Raw genomic sequence first — 20,325 nt, forward strand, 5'->3', positions numbered from 1 at the left:
AATGAACTCTACCTGTGTACCCTAACCTAAAAATTGAAACAAAGATACACTTCTAAGATTAAAGACTATGTACATAAATTTACTTGCTTAAATTAAAAGCACACTAATATATCAAGCCCAAAGTTTCCCTTCTGTCTATAATTTAGTTTAGGGAAAATAATCAGATCAAAAAGTAAAATTCCTAACTGCATCGACAATTGGTAAAATACTATTAAAATGTCATATTAAGATGTTCTATCAAGGACTAAGAGTGCAAGGACTTCATAGTTTATTCCTTATTTTCACTCAAAGTTTCTTAAAAGATGAAAGATAAAAGTTAAAGTAACTATCAAAAGTCACTGTGAATCAGCATTCTGAAAGTTTAAATGATCTTACTTCCAAAAGATTTTCTGAGCATCCTTTGCTAAATTCCCAATGATATATTATTAATCTAAAAACTTTTGGGGCCGGCCGGTGGCTCAGGCGGTTAGAGCTCCATGCTCCTAACTCCGAAGGCTGCCGGTTCGATTCCCACATGGGCCAGTGGGCTCTCAACCACAAGGTTGCCAGTTCAATTCCTCAAGTTCCGCAAGGGATGGTGGGCAGCGCACCCTGCAACTAAAATTGAACACGGCACTTTGAGCTGAGCTGCCGCTGAGCTCCCGGATGGCTCAGTTGGTTGGACCACATCCTCTCAACCACAAGGTTGCAGGTTCGATTCCCGCAAGGGATGGTGGGCTGCGCCCCCCTGCAACTAGCAACAGCAACTGGACCTGGAGCTGAGCTGCGCCCTCCTCAACTAAGACTGAAAGGACAACAACTTGACTTGGAAAAAAATCCTGGAAGTACACACTGTTCCCCAATAATGTCCTGTTCCCCTTCCCCAATAAAATCTTAAAAAAAAACCAAAAAAAAAACACACCAAACTTTCTACAAGCAACTATTCATTATAGGGCCACCAAACTTCAAGGAGGGAACTGCAAAGAAACGAAATAGTCATTTTACATTGTATATTATGCTATACAGATTTTTTTTTATATTTATGAGGTTTAAATGTAGGAACTAAATCTATTTTAACTAAAAATTGAATTGAAAATGAATCTATATGTCTACCTGGTGTAAAGGTAGAAATATAGACGAATGGAATAGAATTTAATCCAGAAATAGACCCATACATCTAGGGTCAACTAATTTTCAACAAGAATACCAAGACAATTCAATGGGGAAAGAATAGTCTTTTCAACATAAGGCACTGGGAGAAATGAACATTCCTATGTAAAAAGAGAACGAATGTGAATTCCTACCTCATACCTACCTCATGTATACAAAAATTAAAAATGGTTCAAAGACATAAATATAAAAGCTAAAACTATAAAATTCTTAGAAGAAAACATAGGTGTAAATCTTCAAGGCTTTGGATTAGATCATGGTTTTCTTGATATGGTACTAAAAGCACAAACAACCAAAGGCAAAAAAGACAAACTAGACTTACCAAAATTAAAAATGTTTGTGTCCCAAAGGACACCGTCACGGAAGTAAAGACAATCCACAGAATGGGAGAAAATATTTATAAATAATATATTTAGTCTAATGTCCAGACTACATAAAAAACTCTAACAACTCAACAAAAAAGACAGATAAATTAAAAAATGGGCTAAGAATCTGAATAGACATTTTTTAAAAGATATTATGACTGGCCAACATGCACATGAAAAGATGTTCAACGTCACTAATCATTAGGGGGGAAATGCTAATCAAAACCACAATGAGATACTATTTCACACCCACTAGGATGGCAATGATAAAAACAAAGACAAAAATGGAAAAAAAGTGTTGGTGAGGATGTCAAGAAATTATACTTCAACATTGCTAATGGGAATGTAAAATGGTACAGCTGCTTTGGAAAACAATTTGGTGGTTCCTCAAGAAAGTTAATATATAGTTATCATGTGGCCCAGCAATTCCATGCCTAGGTATGAACCCATGAAAATATATGTTCACATAAAAACTTACACATGAATGTTCATAGAGGCATTATTTATAGTAGCCCAAAAGGGAAACCACCCAAATGTCTAGCAACTGATAAACGGGTAAATAAAACATGGTATGTACATATAATAGAATATTATTCAACAATGAAAAGATGAAGTACTGACACATGCTACAACATGTATACCTTGAAACTATTACGCTAAGTGAAAGACAGCCACAAAGGACCATGTATTGTATGATTTCATTTATATGTAATGTCCTGAATTGGCAAATTCACAGGGACAGAAAGTAGACTGGTGGTTGTCCAGGGCTGGGGAGGTTGGGGCAAAATGGAGAGTGACTGCTAACTAATGGTGCCAATGGCTGCACAACTCTGTGAATATACTGAAAGCCATTAAATAGTATTCTTTGGGGGAAATGTATGAAACATGAATTTTATCTCAATAAAGTTGTTACATAAAAATTATTAGCTCTAAATCATACTCTTACCAATGAAAACAACAGAAAGAACTAACCTTGAATACTTGAGAACCGGGCTCATTATAAGTTTTGGCATTTTTTGCTAGGAGATCTATGTCTTTGGCCATTGCATGAATACTCTTGTAGCTTCCATTCTATAATAAACAACAAAGTATAGCAGTTCCTCTTATTGAGAGTTAATCAGTATAATCTTAAAAAAAAAAAAAAGAACTCCATATATTTTTAAATTGTCACCATGTTCCAAGACTTTATTGGGAAGTACATGTGAACAATATAGAAAATCATTTTCTCTTTTATAAACTATTGATATTGGTCGTTTACAAACACTTTCTGAGATAAACAACAAAACCAGAGATACATTATTCCCATAAAAACTTAGTTTTTTAAAAAATCAAATAAGGTAAAAGTTGTTTTATTTAGCAAACACATAGTGCTTACTTATGTGCCAAGCACTGTTCTAAGCACTTCATTAATACTAATTCATTAAGATGGACTTAATAGTGTGAAGTAAAACTTTAGTTTTACAGGTCACTTCAAATAAAGTAAAAGGTCAGTCTCGCACAGAGGGTAACATTTTGTGAGTAACTACTATGTACTAGGCTGCACGTTAGGGCTGTCACATCTTCAAGTTTATTCAATCCAAAATATCTCAGGAAACTCATAACTGCCTCAATTTACAAAGGAAAGGAAGAAGAGAAACTCTAGGCAAAAGGTACACCAGGAGACAGAAATGAACCGACATGTTCTAGAGAGACTGAGGAAACCACAGGAAGGGGAGTGGAGGGTGGGGAAGGGTCAAACCATAAGCACAGGCTGCATAGGGAGGACAGGAACAAATGAGGCAGAGTCCAGAGAGCCAGGCAAAGCAGAGGAGCTGGTCATTTGCCATGTAGAGATACCCATCATGAGTACCCTATGTATCTGGAGGAAATCCCAGCACAGGTGGTAGGGAAGGTAACAGGATGAAAGTGGGCAGATGGTAGTTTTGCCAGCAGCATGGCAGCCAGAGAAAGGTGCAATAATTCATGCTTGAGTCTTGAGGGACTAAAGCCAACAGTAAAGAAAAGGAAGGAATGCATTTCTAACTCCAGCAAGAGAGCAGAGTCTAGGAGTGGAGCAGTGAGTGTCCAGCACCCACAGTGGCAACAGCAATGGCGCCACAAAGAGAACGTGTATGACTTCAGCTGTGCCATCACGTTCCTAAGTACTACCTATTTTCCTATGGCTAGTACTCCCACCTTCCTTCCCAATGATTCCACGAGCTATCCAATACCCTTTTCACAGATTCTCCTTCTGCTTAAATTAGTCAGAGTTGGTTATTGTTGAACTGGTACAAGGAACTGTGACTTGCTTCAGAATGCATTTAGAGAACAAGTGACAAGTCTCTGGGCAGTAGTATAGCAGGAAGAAAGCTAGGGTCAGAAAGCAATACGCAGAAAGGACTTGAAAGCCTTTCATCAGAGAGGGAGGGAAGACTATTACGTTAATTTGGACGTAGCAGGACAAGGATCTTGATTAGGGTGATGGTGAAAGGAGGTACCTGTGGGCCTTTTGAAAAGAAAAAAGGACAAGATAAGGTGAGAGGTCAGAGAGAGAAGATTGGGGCTGAGGTAGGAGTGTTTAAAGATATGATTTGATTTTCAGTATTATAAGAACACCTTCCCCTAGACAGATGTAGGAACAACAGAGATTTAGATTCTAGGAGACTCAGTCATTCCCAGTAGCAGCTATTGGGCTGCCTGAAAAACCCAGGTGATGCCTGAGGGAATCTGTATTATAACATTCAATGTAATTACTACTCTCTTAGAATTTAAAGCAAAGGAAGTTTCTCCCTCATGGCAAACCATTGTGCTTTCAGTCTCACTTCTCAATGAGACTATATAACACATTAAGTTTTCCTTTTTGCTTTATCTACTAGGAGCCCCACATCCTTCTCACCTTGGGGGTGGGGGGTCAGTAACTTATGCTGACCAAGGTCACATCCCACAGGTGCGCTGGGAGATACCTCATATACATTATACATAGATACTTCATATAAATTGACCTCTACAACTCTGTGAAGCAGTAATACTACCCTCAATGTACAGCAGAGGAAGCAGGCAGGTCGCATGACCAAAGTGACATAGCTAGTAAGAAGTAGAGCTAGGAAAATAGCCCATGTCAGTCCAAACCCTAAAAAGTAGACTTCTAGTATAATTTAGCTCATTTTCCCTACATCTTCCTTAACCTCTGATCATCCAATTTTAAATCTCAGTCACTCAATATTTCCTGAGAGGAAATAACAGCGTAGGGGTTAAGAGCACAGACTCTGGAGCAGGACTGTCTGGATTCAAATCCTAACTCTTCTCCTTACTAGTTGATGACTTGGACAAGTGACTTACCATCTCTGTGCTTCAGTTTTCTCATCTCTAAAATGGGAATAATACTATCTACCTCATGGAGTTGCTGTAAGAATTAATTGGCTAATACATATAAAGCACACAAAACAAAGGAGGCACCTAGCAATTCCAGGTGCCTATAACTTCTGGAGATACAGGGAGGGGGCACTCAGAGAGAACAGTCTCTATATTCACTGACCTTATACTGTAACATGTGTTGTAGATAACGTTTATGCTGAAATATCCTAAAAGTATTTGGAGCAGATAAAAATAAACAACAAAGCTTTTATTGTCAATGTATTTTTCACAATTAAAAATGTCCATGACCAATGCTTTTTTTGTCCTAAGAGCAAGATCTAATATGCCAATAAAAATATGCTTTACTCCCTACAGAAAAAAATGCAACAGGGATACTATGCTACCTCTTCAAAAGCTATAACCAGTAACATCACTCTCATTTGCCTACATTATATTGCTAATAAGCGCTTTCAGTGACTTCTCTCTTTTCTAAAAGCCTGTAGGAAAGACTATAGGCCAATCTACCTTAAATCACATATGGTTACATATGGTCATCTTCATACCTGTATCCTCTGGGCAATGGTCTTGAGATCTATAGGTTCCTTAATTATTGCATAATAGTCTGGATATTGCTGGAAGACACAAACCCAGGCATGCCAAGTAAGTGAAAATAACCAGCTAACAAGAAAACAAAGAAATACACTGACAATCAATCAACTGAGCAACATTTTAAGATTCAAAACAAAAGACACAGCTGTACAGCATACTGTTATATTTAAAGCAGAAACAATTTGATTTTAACAAGCTTGAAATACCCAAGCATGTTGTAGGAGGTTACAGTTAGCATTTGATAATATTATCATTACATAAGTAATATACCACCACTTAATATTTAAAAAAATTCTACATTCACAGACTTGCACAACTTAAATTTAAAATCCCAAGATATCCATGACTGGATATGAAGTAGGGCAATGTTTTTGAAGGCCTTATTATAAGCTCTTTTAATTCTGCAATTTAAATAACACAATTATATCCTATTTTATAAAAAATTCTTAATGATCTACAAGAAACCAGATTACAAGATTTGTTAGTTTCATGTTTAACTTAATGCTTCTACTTACTTCAGTCAAATAATTTTTTTCAAATAAAACATATTTTAAATTAAATGACATTAAATAAACGAAACAAATTAGAAGGAATTTGTTTTCTTATCAAATACTGACTTATCACAAGAAAAGAAGTTAAACATGTTAGAGGAATGTCCTTGAAAGGTTTCACAAAGCCCAGAGTGCATGCACTGCCATGAGGTTTTGTTCTTGGGAGAAAATAATTAAAGTCGACTAAAAATCAAAAGATGGTTTTCTCAGGTGGGAGAGATGTCTGTCGAGGGAAGTCACTGTATTCCCCAGGCTCTTCTTACCTGTTCAAATCTTGGAGCCCAAACAACAAAAAGCAGAAGACCGCAGCTTTTACTCAATTACTAGGCTGAAAAAATGATCTCAGTGATGCTTCACCTTACCTGATCCCTCAGCTTACCTCTATTTTCTTAACCTTACTTTTCTTTTGTTAATCTTACTTCTTTCTTTGCTTGGATCAAAGCCCTTGTCTGGCCCCTTTCTTCACCAATTCTACTTCTGAGAAACAGTTTAGAAGACAAATTATGGCAAAGCCACCCAGGCTGGGATACAACGTAATCCATGCTGTTGGCCCATGTATTTCCAATCCACCTCTCCTACTTAGCCAGTCTGCTTGGGAAGGATTTATAAAGAAAAGGTAAAAACTGCCCTCTTCTCCAGGTCTCAGTCTTTGTCCTTCAAATTGTCACACCCTGAGGGACCAATGGGATCTACTTTCCCCAACCATCCTGCTGCATGGTGTCTCCAAAAGCCCTCCCAGAATGGGGGAACCAGATATTAATGTTTTGTAGCTCTAAATCATCCTTGGTGGCTTGACCTCCTGCAGAGTAAGAATAATCCTTGAATAAAGATTGTACACTTTTCTCGTAATTTTTGTACTGTGCTTAAAAATACATAAGATTTACCATTTAACTATTTTAAATGTACAGTTCAATGGTACTAAACACATTCACAGTATTGTGCAACTGTCACCATCATCCATCTCCAGAACTTTTTATCTTCCCAAACTGAACCTCCCTACCCACTAAACAATCACTCTCCACTTTCCCTCTCCTGCCAGTCCCTGGAAACTGCAATTCTACTTTCTGTTTCTATGAATTTGGCTACTGTAAGTACCTCCTTTTAAAGGAGTCATACGATAAGTATTTTGTCTGGCTTATTTCACTTACCATATTGTGTTCAGGGTTCAATCTTATTGTAACATGTGTCAGACTTTCATTCTTTTAAAGGCTGAATAGGAAGAGAGCCCTCACCAAGAACCAAATCAGCTGGCACCTTGATCTTGGACTTTACAACCTTTAGAATCGTGAGAAATACCTTTCTGCTGTTTAAGCCACCCAATCTGTGGTATTTTGTTATGGCAACTGGGGCTGACTAATGAGTAAATGTGTCATGTACCTGGTTCTTTAACACCTTCCACTTACCATTAAAAATAAATAAATAATGGAGGATATGCATTTGTTATATTCTTATTTCCATGCAATCCTTCAAAAACATTTCTTTTCTTTTGATTGGTAAAATTTCACACGGTTCCAAAATCAAAAGAATATATAAAGTCTCACCTCAACCTTTAACACAATCTGCCCACTTATCTCTCTCAATCCTAACCACTTTTATCAATTGCTGGTGTTTTCTCACTGCACCTTGTTATTTTCTAAAAATATTGTGGGGACCTTTCCATATCAGTATGAAGAGAACTTCCTCATTCTTTTCCATAGTCTCCAGTGGTGTGGGCATACTGTATCTATACCATAATGATACAAAGTTTAAAAAAATGTTTTGTGGGCAGCAGGACGGCTCAGTTGGTTAGAGTGAGCTCTTAACAACAAGGTTGCCGGTTCGATTCCCACATGGGCCAGTGAGCTGCGCCCTCTACAACTAGATTGAAAACAACAGCTTGATCTTGGCCTGAGCTTGGAGCTGAGCTGCTGGCGAGCAGCCAGTTGGCTCAGTGGTTAGAGTGCGGTGCTCATAACACCAAGGTCACCGGTTCAAGTCCCACATGGACCAGCGAGAAACAACAGCTTGAGCTTGGAGCTGAGCAGCCGGCTGGCTCCGTGGTGAGAGCACAGTGCTCATAACACCAAGGTCACCGGTTCGAGTCCCACATGGGCCAGTGAGCTGCGCATTCTCCACAACCAGATTGAAAAAAATGACTTGACTTAGAGCTGAGTTGCGCCCTCCACAAAACTGGACTGAAAAACAACAACTTGACATGGAGCTGATGGGTCCTGGAAAAACACACTGTTCCTCAATATTCCACCCCCGCGGCAAAAAAAAGTTTGTAATGTGAACCCCTGGAAATGACAACTGTATCTCTGTGACACGTCCCCATGCCTCAATGTCCTCTGTGTTCCCAGGCTCTTATTTTTATTTTTTAATTGGGATATTACACTTAACATGAGATCTACTCTCGAAACAAATTTTTAAGTGTACACCATGGTATTGTTAACTATAAGCACAGTGTACATATAGCAGATCTCTAGAACTTACTCATATTGTATAACTGAAACTTTACAATAGCATTCACTTCTTTTTTAACATAAGGATATCAATATGGACATAAACCATGAAAAAAACAACGTAAAAATAAGGCTGACTAATACTCTACCATACGTACATAACACATCTTATTTATCCATTCATCTGTTGAGGGACACTTTGGCTGCTTCCATGTTTCAGTTATTGTGAATAATACTGCTATGAACATGGGTGTACAAATATCTCTTTGAAACCCCGTTTTCACTTATTTTGGGTATACGCCCAAAGTGGAACTGCTGGCAAATATGATAATTCTATGTTTAATTTTTTGAGGAATCGTCCTACTATCTTCCTCTTAAAATTTTAAACATATGTCCAATATATTTTTCTGATTAGACCCATACTTAGGATAGCAGTGGTTCTAGATGCTTTATACCTTTAGTCATAACTGTCCTACAACTGGTCAAGACACACCTTTTAAATAACTAGTCTTGTTGACGACTGCTGGGGGTACTGCATGCTATTCTTCAGTCAACAAACACTTCTTGAACACCTATGACATGCTGGGTTCCAACTACATGGGAGGGACATAAAAGAAAATACGGAATAGTCTTTGTCCTTAAGAAATTCAGGGACTAGGAAAGGCGGTAGATACAAAAGTAAACGACCACAATGGCGTTAAGTGCTAGAGTACTTTTCTCCCCCCTTCTTCTGCCTCTGACCCCCCACTCCGGTTCAAGCCGTTGTTTCTCAGTCTAGTTGTGTAGGACACAGCTCCCTGGCCCATGCTGGTGTTATGAGCCTTACGCCCCCACCCCCCACCTCCCCGCTGACGCAGTAAGTTGCTAGTCGTCTGCTCACAGTGGTTCACGACAGCTCTCGCTGGCTGCCAGCCACTCACACTGGCCACCTGCCACTCACACTGGCCACCTGCCACTCCTGACAGCACATGGTAGCCCACGGCAGCACACAGCAGCGTATGCCAACCTCTGGCTGCTCATGGCAGCCCAGCTCCAGGGAGAGATGTTGTTCACAATCTTAGCTATAGAGGGCACAGCTTATTGGCCCTTGTGGGAATTGAACTGGCAACCTCAGCGTTAAGAGCATTAGGAGCACAGCATTCCAACCACCTGAGCCACCGGGCCGGCTCCAGAGTACTTTTAAAAGTGGAAAATTTTATAGTTCCACAGGCTAACATGAGTGTGAAGACACAAGGGGTCCTGACACTTTCAAAGAGCCTCACTTGTCTAGAAAACCTCTTCTTCTTTGGGGTAGAAGAGTACCTATTAGGTCTCTCTCGCTTCTCCTGCATCACCAGGTGATCAAGGAGAACTAAGAGAGGAAGCACTCATTTAGCTTTCTGTCATTCTATCTACTGAGCAAAGAGACTGTATTGCTTTTATAAATAAAATGTTTAGTTTAGGTGCTTGTTTAATCATTTAAGAATTACCCGTCTTACAATCTTTAGGTATATAAATGTTGAATAACTATGGTGTATACCTAAAACTAATATAATACTGTATGTTAGCTATATTTTAATTTAAAAATCTTTAAAACAAAGAATTACCCATCTTAGAAACAACCCAAAAATCCATCAGCAGATAAGTGGATAAAAATGTGGTATGAACAAATGTGGTATATACATACAATGGAATATCATTTATAATTTAAAAAGGTAGGAAATTTGGACACATGCTACAACATGGATGGACCCTGAACACATTATGTTAAGTGAAATAAGCCAGACACAAAAGGATAAATATTGTAGAATTCCTCTTATATCAAGTACTTATAGTTAAATTCAGAGAGAGAGAGAACAAAGAATGCTGGTTGCCAGGGGCTGGGGGTTGGGGGGAATGGGGAGTTACTGTTTACTGGGTATGGAGTTTCAGTTGAGGAAGATGAACAGTTCTGAAGATGGATGGTAGCAATGGCTGCACAATAATACCAATGTACCCACCACCACTGAACTGTACACTTCAAGTGGTTAAATGGTAATCTTATGTGTACTGTATGACAATAAAAATCAAAACAAACAAAAAGAATTACCAAAAAAACAAAAACACAAAATTTTTAAAAAACCAAAGCTTCTTGGTCAAATAAAATGACAGAAACTATGTTCCTGCTGCTGAGACCACAAGAAGGATCTCTTGGCTATCTCCACGCCTTCCAGTAACACTAGTGTATTTACTAAGAATAAAATATCTGGAGTACTTAAAAAAACAAACACACACTTTAATTCACCTGTCTTTAGTTGTATCACTTACCACTTTAGAAGGCAGTTTCTGAAAAAGTTCACTAATGAGTCGTCCTGATGGATTTGTGGCTATAACTATGGCTTCAAGAAGCTGCTCCAGGATCTCCTTCAAGTAACCTGGAGAAGACTGGAAGGAGGGCATTCGGAGGAAGCAGAGAGAGGAGAAACAAGTACTTTGTTAGAGAAATCCAAAAATAAATGCTGATATTAAATAGTTTCTAAAATTTTAAAACTAACTCAAAAAAGCAACTTCTAAACAGTATTTATTTTAAGTTTTAAAAATAACACAGATATGCTCTGATGCTGAATGTGGAGGTTTTACTCCCAGAATGAAATATATGAAACTGATGAGGCTCCTTATATATTTCAGTAACTAAATCCCTTGGATCAGGTCCTTTTACTAAACTCTATTCCACAGTAAGCACTGTAACAGTGAAGTTTAGGTGCCTTATGTGTGATATGGTGGAAATGCATACCTTTGTTAGGGTCTGAGCAACTGAGACAGAGAAAACACGCTCCATGACACGTGGTCATTTCTACATCTCTGTTCACATCTACTGAAGTCTTGGTATTCTGGGAGCATAACCACATATGTAAAGTGGAAGCTACATACTTTAAACCATGGGGTGCTCTGCCACATCTAAACAGATTTCAAGTTTTATCAAAACAGAATGGAAATTAAATCAATTGATGCACATCACTCTGCTCTCCAGACTAGTTGGCTTATTCCTCCTCCCTCAGTCATTGTTTCAACATGGGAAAGTATATGCCTCAAAAGAGTACTTGGCCAGGGAGAGTTTGAGCCTGAAGCCAGTTTCTGCAGTGAGCAATGGGATGTCTCAATTAAGGTTTACATTAAATGGTACTTCAAATCCAAACTATGTTTTGTGTATATAAAATAAAGATTAACAGTTATTTCTGGTTTAAATCATTAAAGCATAGTACTTTTGTCCTAATTCAACAGATCTTTTTATTTAGTATAGTCTCAATATTAAGGTCCAACATTAACTCCACAGAGAGAGCACTAACATTTCTTGTGCCTAGCACAGTGTCTGGCAAAAACAGACATATAACACATATTTAACACATGGCATGTGATTACCTGAGTCCCCAACCATGTAAGTAAGCTTAGAACCACATGACACTGATGAAAGCAGATTAAAATATCCATGGTCAAGTCACTTACTTCCTGACTAAAACACGGTACCAGAGTTAGCTTCAAAAAGAAGAGTTACATTCTACAGCCAAGATTCCTCTCCTCCCAATCCTACCAGCTACTTTGGAAACATCTGTTGCAGGTAACAAAGGGAGCAGGGTATGTGAATGCATTCCTACAACCCATTTCCATAACTGGGAAAATTCCAAGAAAATCACTTCTTAATTTAAAAATGAGAAGCTTGACAATTCCCCCACTTCACAAGAACCTTAGGGCCAGAAACCAGCTTGGGAGGTATAAATATGAACATGGAAGGTCCTTCCAATTTCTTACCAATATAAACACAAGTAACTCCTAAACATAGGCATTTTCATTTCTGACTAGAATCTGGGAATCCTATAAGGCTGAGTCCTTTGTAGATAATGAATGTTGTGCCCAAGAAAACATGGGTTAAGTTGTTGCTCCTACATTAAAATCAGAGTAAAATTCCAGTGAATCCCTAGTTAATGCCTTCTGCCTAATTCCAATCATTTAATTTTTAGAAGGACATTGATAAGGTGCCTAGGAACTAGATTTTGAGATTCCAAGAAGTTATGTTTTGAGAAATTCACCCACCACTGCTTCTGTGTTGAAGTTTCAGCAAAAGGCCTATCTAGGTAACTTGGGAAAGACAGGCCAATGCTCTGCATTGGGTGTCTTACTATTTAGCCACAGAAGAGAGGTATAATTATGTTTACTATTCTTTTTCCTCTTTTTAAACACGTGTGTTCATTCAGCAAGAATTTGTCAGTACCTATAAGTCAGACACAGTCTAGATGCCAGGAATAGGTGAACAAGGTGATATCTTTTGTGGACTACCATTCTACCTGGGGAAGACAGAAAGTAAACATGTAATCTAATCAACAAGTTATTTCACATATAGTGATAAAAACTGAAGACCATAGAACAGTGATGTGATGACAGAAAAGGAGGCGTGTAGAGCAAACAATTTAGGTAAGTTGGTCAGGTAAGTCCTCTCACAATTGACATTATTTTAAGTGATGTCAGAATAATGAAAAGAGCCCGTAACATGAAGAGCTAAAGGAAGCACGTTCTAAGCAGAAGTAAGAGCAATTGCAAAATTGCAGAGGCAGGAACACACTTGGCATATTCTAGCAATAGTACTCAGTCTAACCCTACAAAAGTATTCCTAACTAAGGTGATTCTATTGACTCTCCAACTTTTAATGACAACACTGCCTATTCTTACATGATATCTCAATCTAGGAATATTGGATCGATCCTTGATAATATGAAGATTCTCTTAACTGAGCAGAAAACATGTATTAATATAAAAACCAGCATACATGGGACACATTGTCCAGTATGTCTTAGGGTCTCTTGTAATTGCAGTGGGGTTCTCTGGGTGTATACCTCTTTGCTCTCTCACTTACTAATATAGATGTATAGAAAGCCCAGCTGCCCACAGCAGCCCAAAGGCAATCACTGGGGCCTTGTCCACTTCCCAGTAGCCCATTTACCACCTGTTCCAGCTGCATACTTACTCCTTCAGTCACTGTGCCTTGATTGTCTTGCCCATCTTCATCATCATCTTCGTCATCTGCTTCTCCTTTCTGAACAAACTCATTTCTTGTTCGAAGGTACAGATCCCAGAGTTTGCAAGCAGCTTTATATTCAGGAGAATCCGGCTGTACATTAGCAAAAAGAGGAAAAAATATCACTTTAGTATTTTATTGTAAATCACTTACTACTTTTAAAGCACCCTGTTTGAGCAAAGACTGGTATTCTAAGACGTAACTTTGAAAACTCTATTATAAATTTTAAAATCTTTAATTAAAAAATACATAGGCCTCAATTTCTCTTCTGAAATAATAAATATGTTTTAAAGGCATTCTGAAATCAAATTGATTTATTTATTTGTGCCCTGTCTCATTACAGAAAGACCTGAAGCAGAAGAAATGATTTGCTAAGTTAAGACTAATTATTACTAAGACAGACAATTTAAAGGATAAGACCTGGTACAGCCACTATGCAAAACAGTATAGAGATTCCTCAAAAGCTAAAAATAGATCTATCACACGACCCAGCAATTCCACTTCTGTGTATTTATTTGAAGAAAATGAAAATGCTAATTCAAAAAGATATATGCACCCCTCTGCTCACCACAGCATTATTTACAATAGCCAAGATCTGGAAATGGAAGCAACCTAGGTATCCATCGATAGATGAATGGATAAAGAAGACGCAGTGTGTAGACACACACACACACACACACACACACACACACACACAGGAATATTACGCAGCCATAAAAGAGAATGAAATGGTGCCATTTGCAACAACATGGATGGACCTAGAGAGTATTATGCTAAGTGAAATAGGTCAGAGAAAGACAAATACCATGTGGTTTCATTCATATATGGAATCTAAAGACCAAAACTAACACATACGCAAAATAAAAGCAGACTCATAGAAAGAGACCAAAGGGATGGTTATTAGAGGTGAGGGGGTAGGAAGATAGGTGAAAAAGATGAAGGGGAATATAATCAATAATACAGTGACAAGTTTGCACATTGACAGATGATTACTAATAGGGTGATCACATTATAAGGTATGGAGATATCAAGTCACTATATTGTACACTTGAAACTAATATAACTAATATCATACTGTATACCAACTATACTTAAATTAAAAAAAAATAAAGGATAAAACCCAATTTAAAGGAGTAAGTCAACAGGATAGAAACTAATGACTGTTCTGATATCATTTCTATTTTTAAAAGTATTTAATACCTTCTTTGACGATTTCTTTTCCTGTAGTGGGGATGAACTCTAACTGAAACTTTCCAGTAAAACCAATGCTGGATGCAACATTAAAAAACAAAAAACCAATAAGACTTTAAAAATGCATCCATGTGTTGCCAATAAGGAGTAAGCAATGCTCATAAAAGCAGGAATAGAGTAAAAGTGGGAACCCAGATGAGCAAGAAGAACATTGAAGCCAATGTTCATCTTGATGGCATTTGTAAGACAAGATAAACTTCAACTTTTCAAGGCTCCATAAGCATGCAAAGACAAGAAGCAAAAGCCAGGTTCCACCAGATATACTGATAAATTTTAGCATATTAAAATAAAAAACTTCAGCTCATTCAAGACCCATAAAAAGTGAAAACAACACAGTGGAAGAAGATACGTTAAAAAAAAAAAGATTAGCATCTAGAACATATAAAAATCTCTAGAAATAAATATAACGACAAACCACAGAAGAAAGAAATTGGCAAAAGATTTGAGCAGACAGAAGAAAAATGGTTCATAATCACATGAATGTTCAGTCTCTTTACTAATAAAAGAAATGCAAACTCACACCACCAAATGAGAAACCACCATTCACCTACCCGATTAATAAATATGAAAAAACCAGACAATTATTAAATTGGATACCTTCCAAATATGCTTTCTTACCTTATAATAGGCCTTTGCATTGTTAAAAAGAAGTTGGAAATCAGCAGTCAGCAGATTAACATCATCATATTCTTCCATTTTTAGTTTCTGTTGGATTTTCATCAAGTCAATTGGCTGAGAAACAACTTCATAATAGTCTGGTTGATTTCTGTTATGATTAAAAAAAAATTTAATCCAAAGCCTACAAAAACTTGTATTTCAAACTATCTACGGTAATGTCCAAAATTCCAAGTGACAGAACTTACTAGACTTATTGCCATTACTAGAACTAAAAGAGAATAACAAAAGCAAGATGCATCTACATGACCTGTTTAAAATATTACACATATTAGTAATATAAAAATCTAAATTAACATCTGTGATGGTCTTTCATATGCTAAATACTTAAGATTTAGGGCACCAATGCTCAAACTATGTTAATGGTACCTTCTGCAAATGAAAATGACTTACCTTTTATGGTGTTCAATAGTGGCTGCAAATAGATGTTTTAAAGCTCTTTATAAGCTTACAAAATGGACTGCCTTTCTTCATTTAGTGACCACAGAACTTTTTTGTCCAAGTACTATCAGGTGCCTAATACACACTGTACTGCTCTAATATCAATTACTAAAGTTACAAAAGAGGAAGATGAAGCCCTTGGTACAAAGAGCTTACCAAAGATAAAAGGACATAAGACATATTCAAACAATTTAAAAAAAAAAGCATGAGAATGATAAACACAAATTCAGTACAGTGATTATCTAACTGGAGGGGAGATAATAAGGGACACACAGAACACTTCAAAGGCAGTTACAATGATAATTTCTTGAGTTTTTAGTTCATGAAGTTTATTTTTATTCTTTCTGACTTTATTCAAATGCAGTTCCATGAGATAAGCAAACCCGACAAATGATCTAAGTGACTATTTTTCTCAATTCTCCTTTGAGGGTAATTAACTCCATTCTAGATGCATAAAAGGTAAGTTATTACTTTTGAAGACTGTCATGGTCATTAAGGCTTTAATTTCTCTCGGGACCTTGGCTGACATGTTATAGCCATATACATATACTTAATTCTTAAAAACTTTTTATTCTGACATAAAAGTCGCAGAATAGTAAAAAAGAATGTTTTCTAAACCATTTGAGATAAAGCTGCTGACATGCTGTCCTATCACCTCTGAATGGTTTAATGTGTATTTTCCACAAATGAGGACTACAGTTCAACCATCCTTATCAGAAAATTAACTTTGATACAGTACCACCATCTAATCCTCAAAGCCCATTCATATTTTCAACTGTTCCAAAATTGTCCTTATGGCAAAAGAATCAAGTCTAGAGTCGTAGGTTGTATTTAGTTGTATTTTTTTAGTTTCTTTCATTCTGAAACAGTTCCTCAGTCTTTTCCTGATTTTCATGACCTTGATACTTTGGAAGATTACAGGCCAGTTATTTTGTAGTGTCCCTCAATTTGGGTTTGGGTATTTTCCTGATGAATAGGTAAGGTTATTCTTCTTTGGCAGGACTATGACAGCAATGTTGCATTTGTCTCACTGTATCCTATCAGGTGGCACATGATTTCACCTTGTCCCATTAGATGTAGCAGAGTTTGGTCATTTGATTATTGTGGTGTCTGTCAAGCTTCTCAACTGATCAAATAACTTTTTCTCCTTGTACTTTATGGAATGATGCCTCTACATTATGTAAAAGTCCATTATCCATCAATTTATTCATTTATTTATAATCAATATGGATCCCTGGATTCCTATTTTACTCAGTGGGTTAAAAACCATTACTATTAATTAGTTGGATGCTCAAACTGCTCCAGGTTTGGCCAATAGGAGTCCTTTCAAGATGGCTTCTATTTCTATGTCCTCTCGACATGTTCCCATCACCCTTTGAGCAGTTGCTTATTTTTCTGGCACTATCAGATGTTACAAGCTCATCTTGTACTTTCCTTGCCCTTGCAAGCAGCCACTTCCCCAAAGAACTCTGGCTCCTTCTAATGGTAAATGGCATTTAAAGACTGAGGTGCTAGATGTGCTCATTTCTACTGAAGGAAGAGGAAGAATAAATTGAGGTTTATAAAACTCTTATCAACTACTTATAATTTGAGTGAGCTATAAAATTTAAAAAGTATGAGAGGATAAAAGGAATACTCAATATGCTTGCTGTTCAGAGAAAAGCGTGGAACATAAAGGTCTTGGTGAGTAAGTACCAAAGGCTCATCCAGGCCTAACACAGATGTCAGTGGTGCCGGGGACCTTCCCTCAGTGAGCATTAGGGCTTTGTTAACTTGACATCCAAGATGGCTCTCTCCATCTGGGCCTGGTGGGCCACAACTGCTCCCTGCTGAGGCTGGACGTAAGTAGTCTCTCGGGCTTGGGAGATTATCTGTTGACAACTGAGAACCCAGTGAAGACATGCACAGTAGTCCCTCGTTTTCCACGGTCTCAGTTATCCACAGTAAACCATGGTCCAAAAATATTAAACGGAAAATTCCAGAAATAAACAATTCCTAAGTTTTAAATTGCATGCCGTTCATGCCATCCTTCTCTGTCCTGCCCAAGACGTGAACCATCCCTTTGTCCAGTGTATCCACACTGTGATGCTACCTGTTAGTCACGTAGCAGCCATGCTGATTATCAGATGGACTGTCGCAGTACCACAGTGCTTGTGTTCAAGTCCCCGTTATTTTACTGAGTGATGGCCCCAAAGCGCAAGAGTAGTGATGCTGGCAATTCGGACACGCCAAACAGAAGCCGTAAAGTGCTTTCGTTAAGTGAAAAGGTGAAAGTTCTTGACATCAGAAGACAAAAAACCGTATGCTGAGGTTGGTAAAATGTACGGTAAGAACAAATCTTCTATCCATAAAATTGTGAAGGAAGAAGAAATTCATGCTAGTTTTGCTGTCACACCTCAAACTGCAAAAGTTATAGCCATAGTATGTGGTTAGTGCTTAGTTAAGGTGGAAAAGACATTAAATTTGTGGCTGAAAGGCATGAACAGAAAACCTGTTCTGACTAACAGCAACATGTTGCACCAGGAAGCATTGAGCCTATACTAAGACTTCAGCCCGGGATCCTCTGAAACAAGTGACACCGAGCCATTTATTGCAGGTGAGAGTTGGTTACACAGATTCAGGCAGGTTTGGACTGAAATTACTGGAGAGGCTGTACCTGCTGATGAAGATGCTGCTGCCACATTTCCGGCAGACTTGAAGAAGTTGACTAACGAGAAAGGTATGCATGTATATATGCAGGACAGAACATCCTGTATATATAAGGTTTGGTACTATCTGTGGTTTTAGGCATCCACTGGGGGATGTGGAACGTGTCCTCCATGGATAAGGAGTGGACTACTATACCTAGAAAAGACACTATCTCCTGGAAGCTGTGCTAGAGGGCTCCTCACAAACGTTTGCAGACCTACCAGAGACAAAAGAAAGATCAGGATCCAACATTCCACTCTATATAATATGATCAAAACAAGGTCCCCCACTTTCAAAATGAAATAGCTCTACTAATTGTTCCCACTTACAGAAAAGCATAAAAAAGTAAAAATTGTCCCCATTTATCCAGCGTTAAAAGCACTGGTGGTATTCTTCCAGGCTTCTATGCACATGTAAACACTAACGGGATTGTACAGTGCATGTTCTTTCATAACAGCTTTTCTCTTTAAATAGGTCAGTGAACCTTGCTGTAATATGGATGCAGAACAGCCAAAGCATACCTAAAAGTTTTAACCAGAAAAGTGAGGAACACTAGGCCTGATGTGCCGAGCCTGTGGCTACCCCAAAGCCCGTTTTCCCCTCTTCCCAGGCTGATAGCATAGGTAGAAATGATCATATTCTCCAGCCTCCCTGCAACAAGTTCTGGCCAACACAAGAGCTGAAGTGTGTGGTGTATAGGGCACACCTTACCATGTCTGTTTTTTCCTCCAGGCTGGACGGTAGTTGTGGTGGTGAGCCACCTCAGACCATGCTGACAGAGGTGATACCCCAAGGACAGAAGAATAGAGACAGACAGCACCTGGGCCCTGAGGACCTGGGCCCTGAGACCCTGAGGTCTTTTACATGAAAGAAAGCAATTTTCCTCGTTTCAGCCGTGAATTTGGATGTCCTAGTACAAGCAGTCTAACATACTATCCAAAAGAAAGTGTCAAAAAGAGATTCACAATTGTGTAGTCCTGAGCGACAGTACTTCCCACGAACTCTGGAGAAAACATGCGTTCCAGTGAAGGGCAGCGATGCCCTGAGCACAGCACAGGGGGAAGGTAGCAGTGCTCATAAGGCACGTCACAGAGGCTGGAAGACAAGCTCCGGCACCCAAGTCCTCTGCCCCTCTGCACTAGCCTGCAGGTAGAAAGCAGGCAGCAGAGGAGCAGTCCTTTTCCATGAGGGGTTTGTGTCCTCTAGGATGATGTTGCTCCTCTCTACGACATACTGGTTAAGAGCACAAGCTTTAGAATCATAAAGACTTGAGTCTGAATTCTGGTTATCTTTTAGTAGTTCTGAAAACTTGGGCAAGTTCTCATCTATAAACTGTGAAAATATAAATTTAAATAAGTTTTGGGAAACGCTTGGCACTGTGTCTAGCATGTGGCAAGCGATAAATATGGGCTTTTATTATCACATGCTAATTAAGTGACAACTTTTAAAAGACTGTAATAATAAACCAACTGAAATCTGAAGACGGTTACCTCATTGTAGAAGAGCTTTTCTTTTCTGGTCATGACTTAAGTCACAGGGCTCTTTCTCTTAATTCAGAATGATGACATTGCATCCTTGGTGGTTCTGCTCTTTGAGGTGAGAAGTTTGCTTTCAGCTAAACCTGCAGCTTTGTTGGCTATCCACTGTGGCAATGACAATCACGAATGGATCTAAATCTTTAGTTAACTCATTGTTTAAGTTTCCTATAGCTGCTGTTGAAAAATACCACAAACTTAATGGCTTAAAACAACATAAACTTAGTATCTTACAGAAGTCCAAAACGGGTCTCACTGGGC

The 20,325-nt window shown here is 38.3% G+C and overlaps 1 protein-coding gene across 24 annotated transcripts in view; it reads right to left on the reverse strand.

Annotated features, from left to right (window-relative positions):
• The window catches only part of PBRM1 (polybromo 1), a 105,093-nt gene that overhangs the window by 75,647 nt on the left and 9,121 nt on the right, over positions 1–20,325 (reverse strand). For all 24 annotated transcript variants that reach the window (XM_074313083.1, XM_019724301.2, XM_074313082.1 and 21 more), the window contains 5 exons: positions 15,344–15,491; positions 13,424–13,567; positions 10,735–10,851; positions 5,411–5,479; positions 2,487–2,585 (listed from right to left, as the gene is read on the reverse strand). In XM_074313083.1, the coding sequence (XP_074169184.1) occupies positions 2,487–2,585; positions 5,411–5,479; positions 10,735–10,851; positions 13,424–13,567; positions 15,344–15,491 (577 nt within the window). The remainder of the gene's footprint in view (positions 1–2,486; positions 2,586–5,410; positions 5,480–10,734; positions 10,852–13,423; positions 13,568–15,343; positions 15,492–20,325) is intronic.

This window comes from Rhinolophus sinicus, linkage group LG10 (assembly GCF_036562045.2).
Source record: "Rhinolophus sinicus isolate RSC01 linkage group LG10, ASM3656204v1, whole genome shotgun sequence".
Taxonomy (NCBI): Eukaryota; Metazoa; Chordata; class Mammalia; order Chiroptera; family Rhinolophidae; genus Rhinolophus; species Rhinolophus sinicus.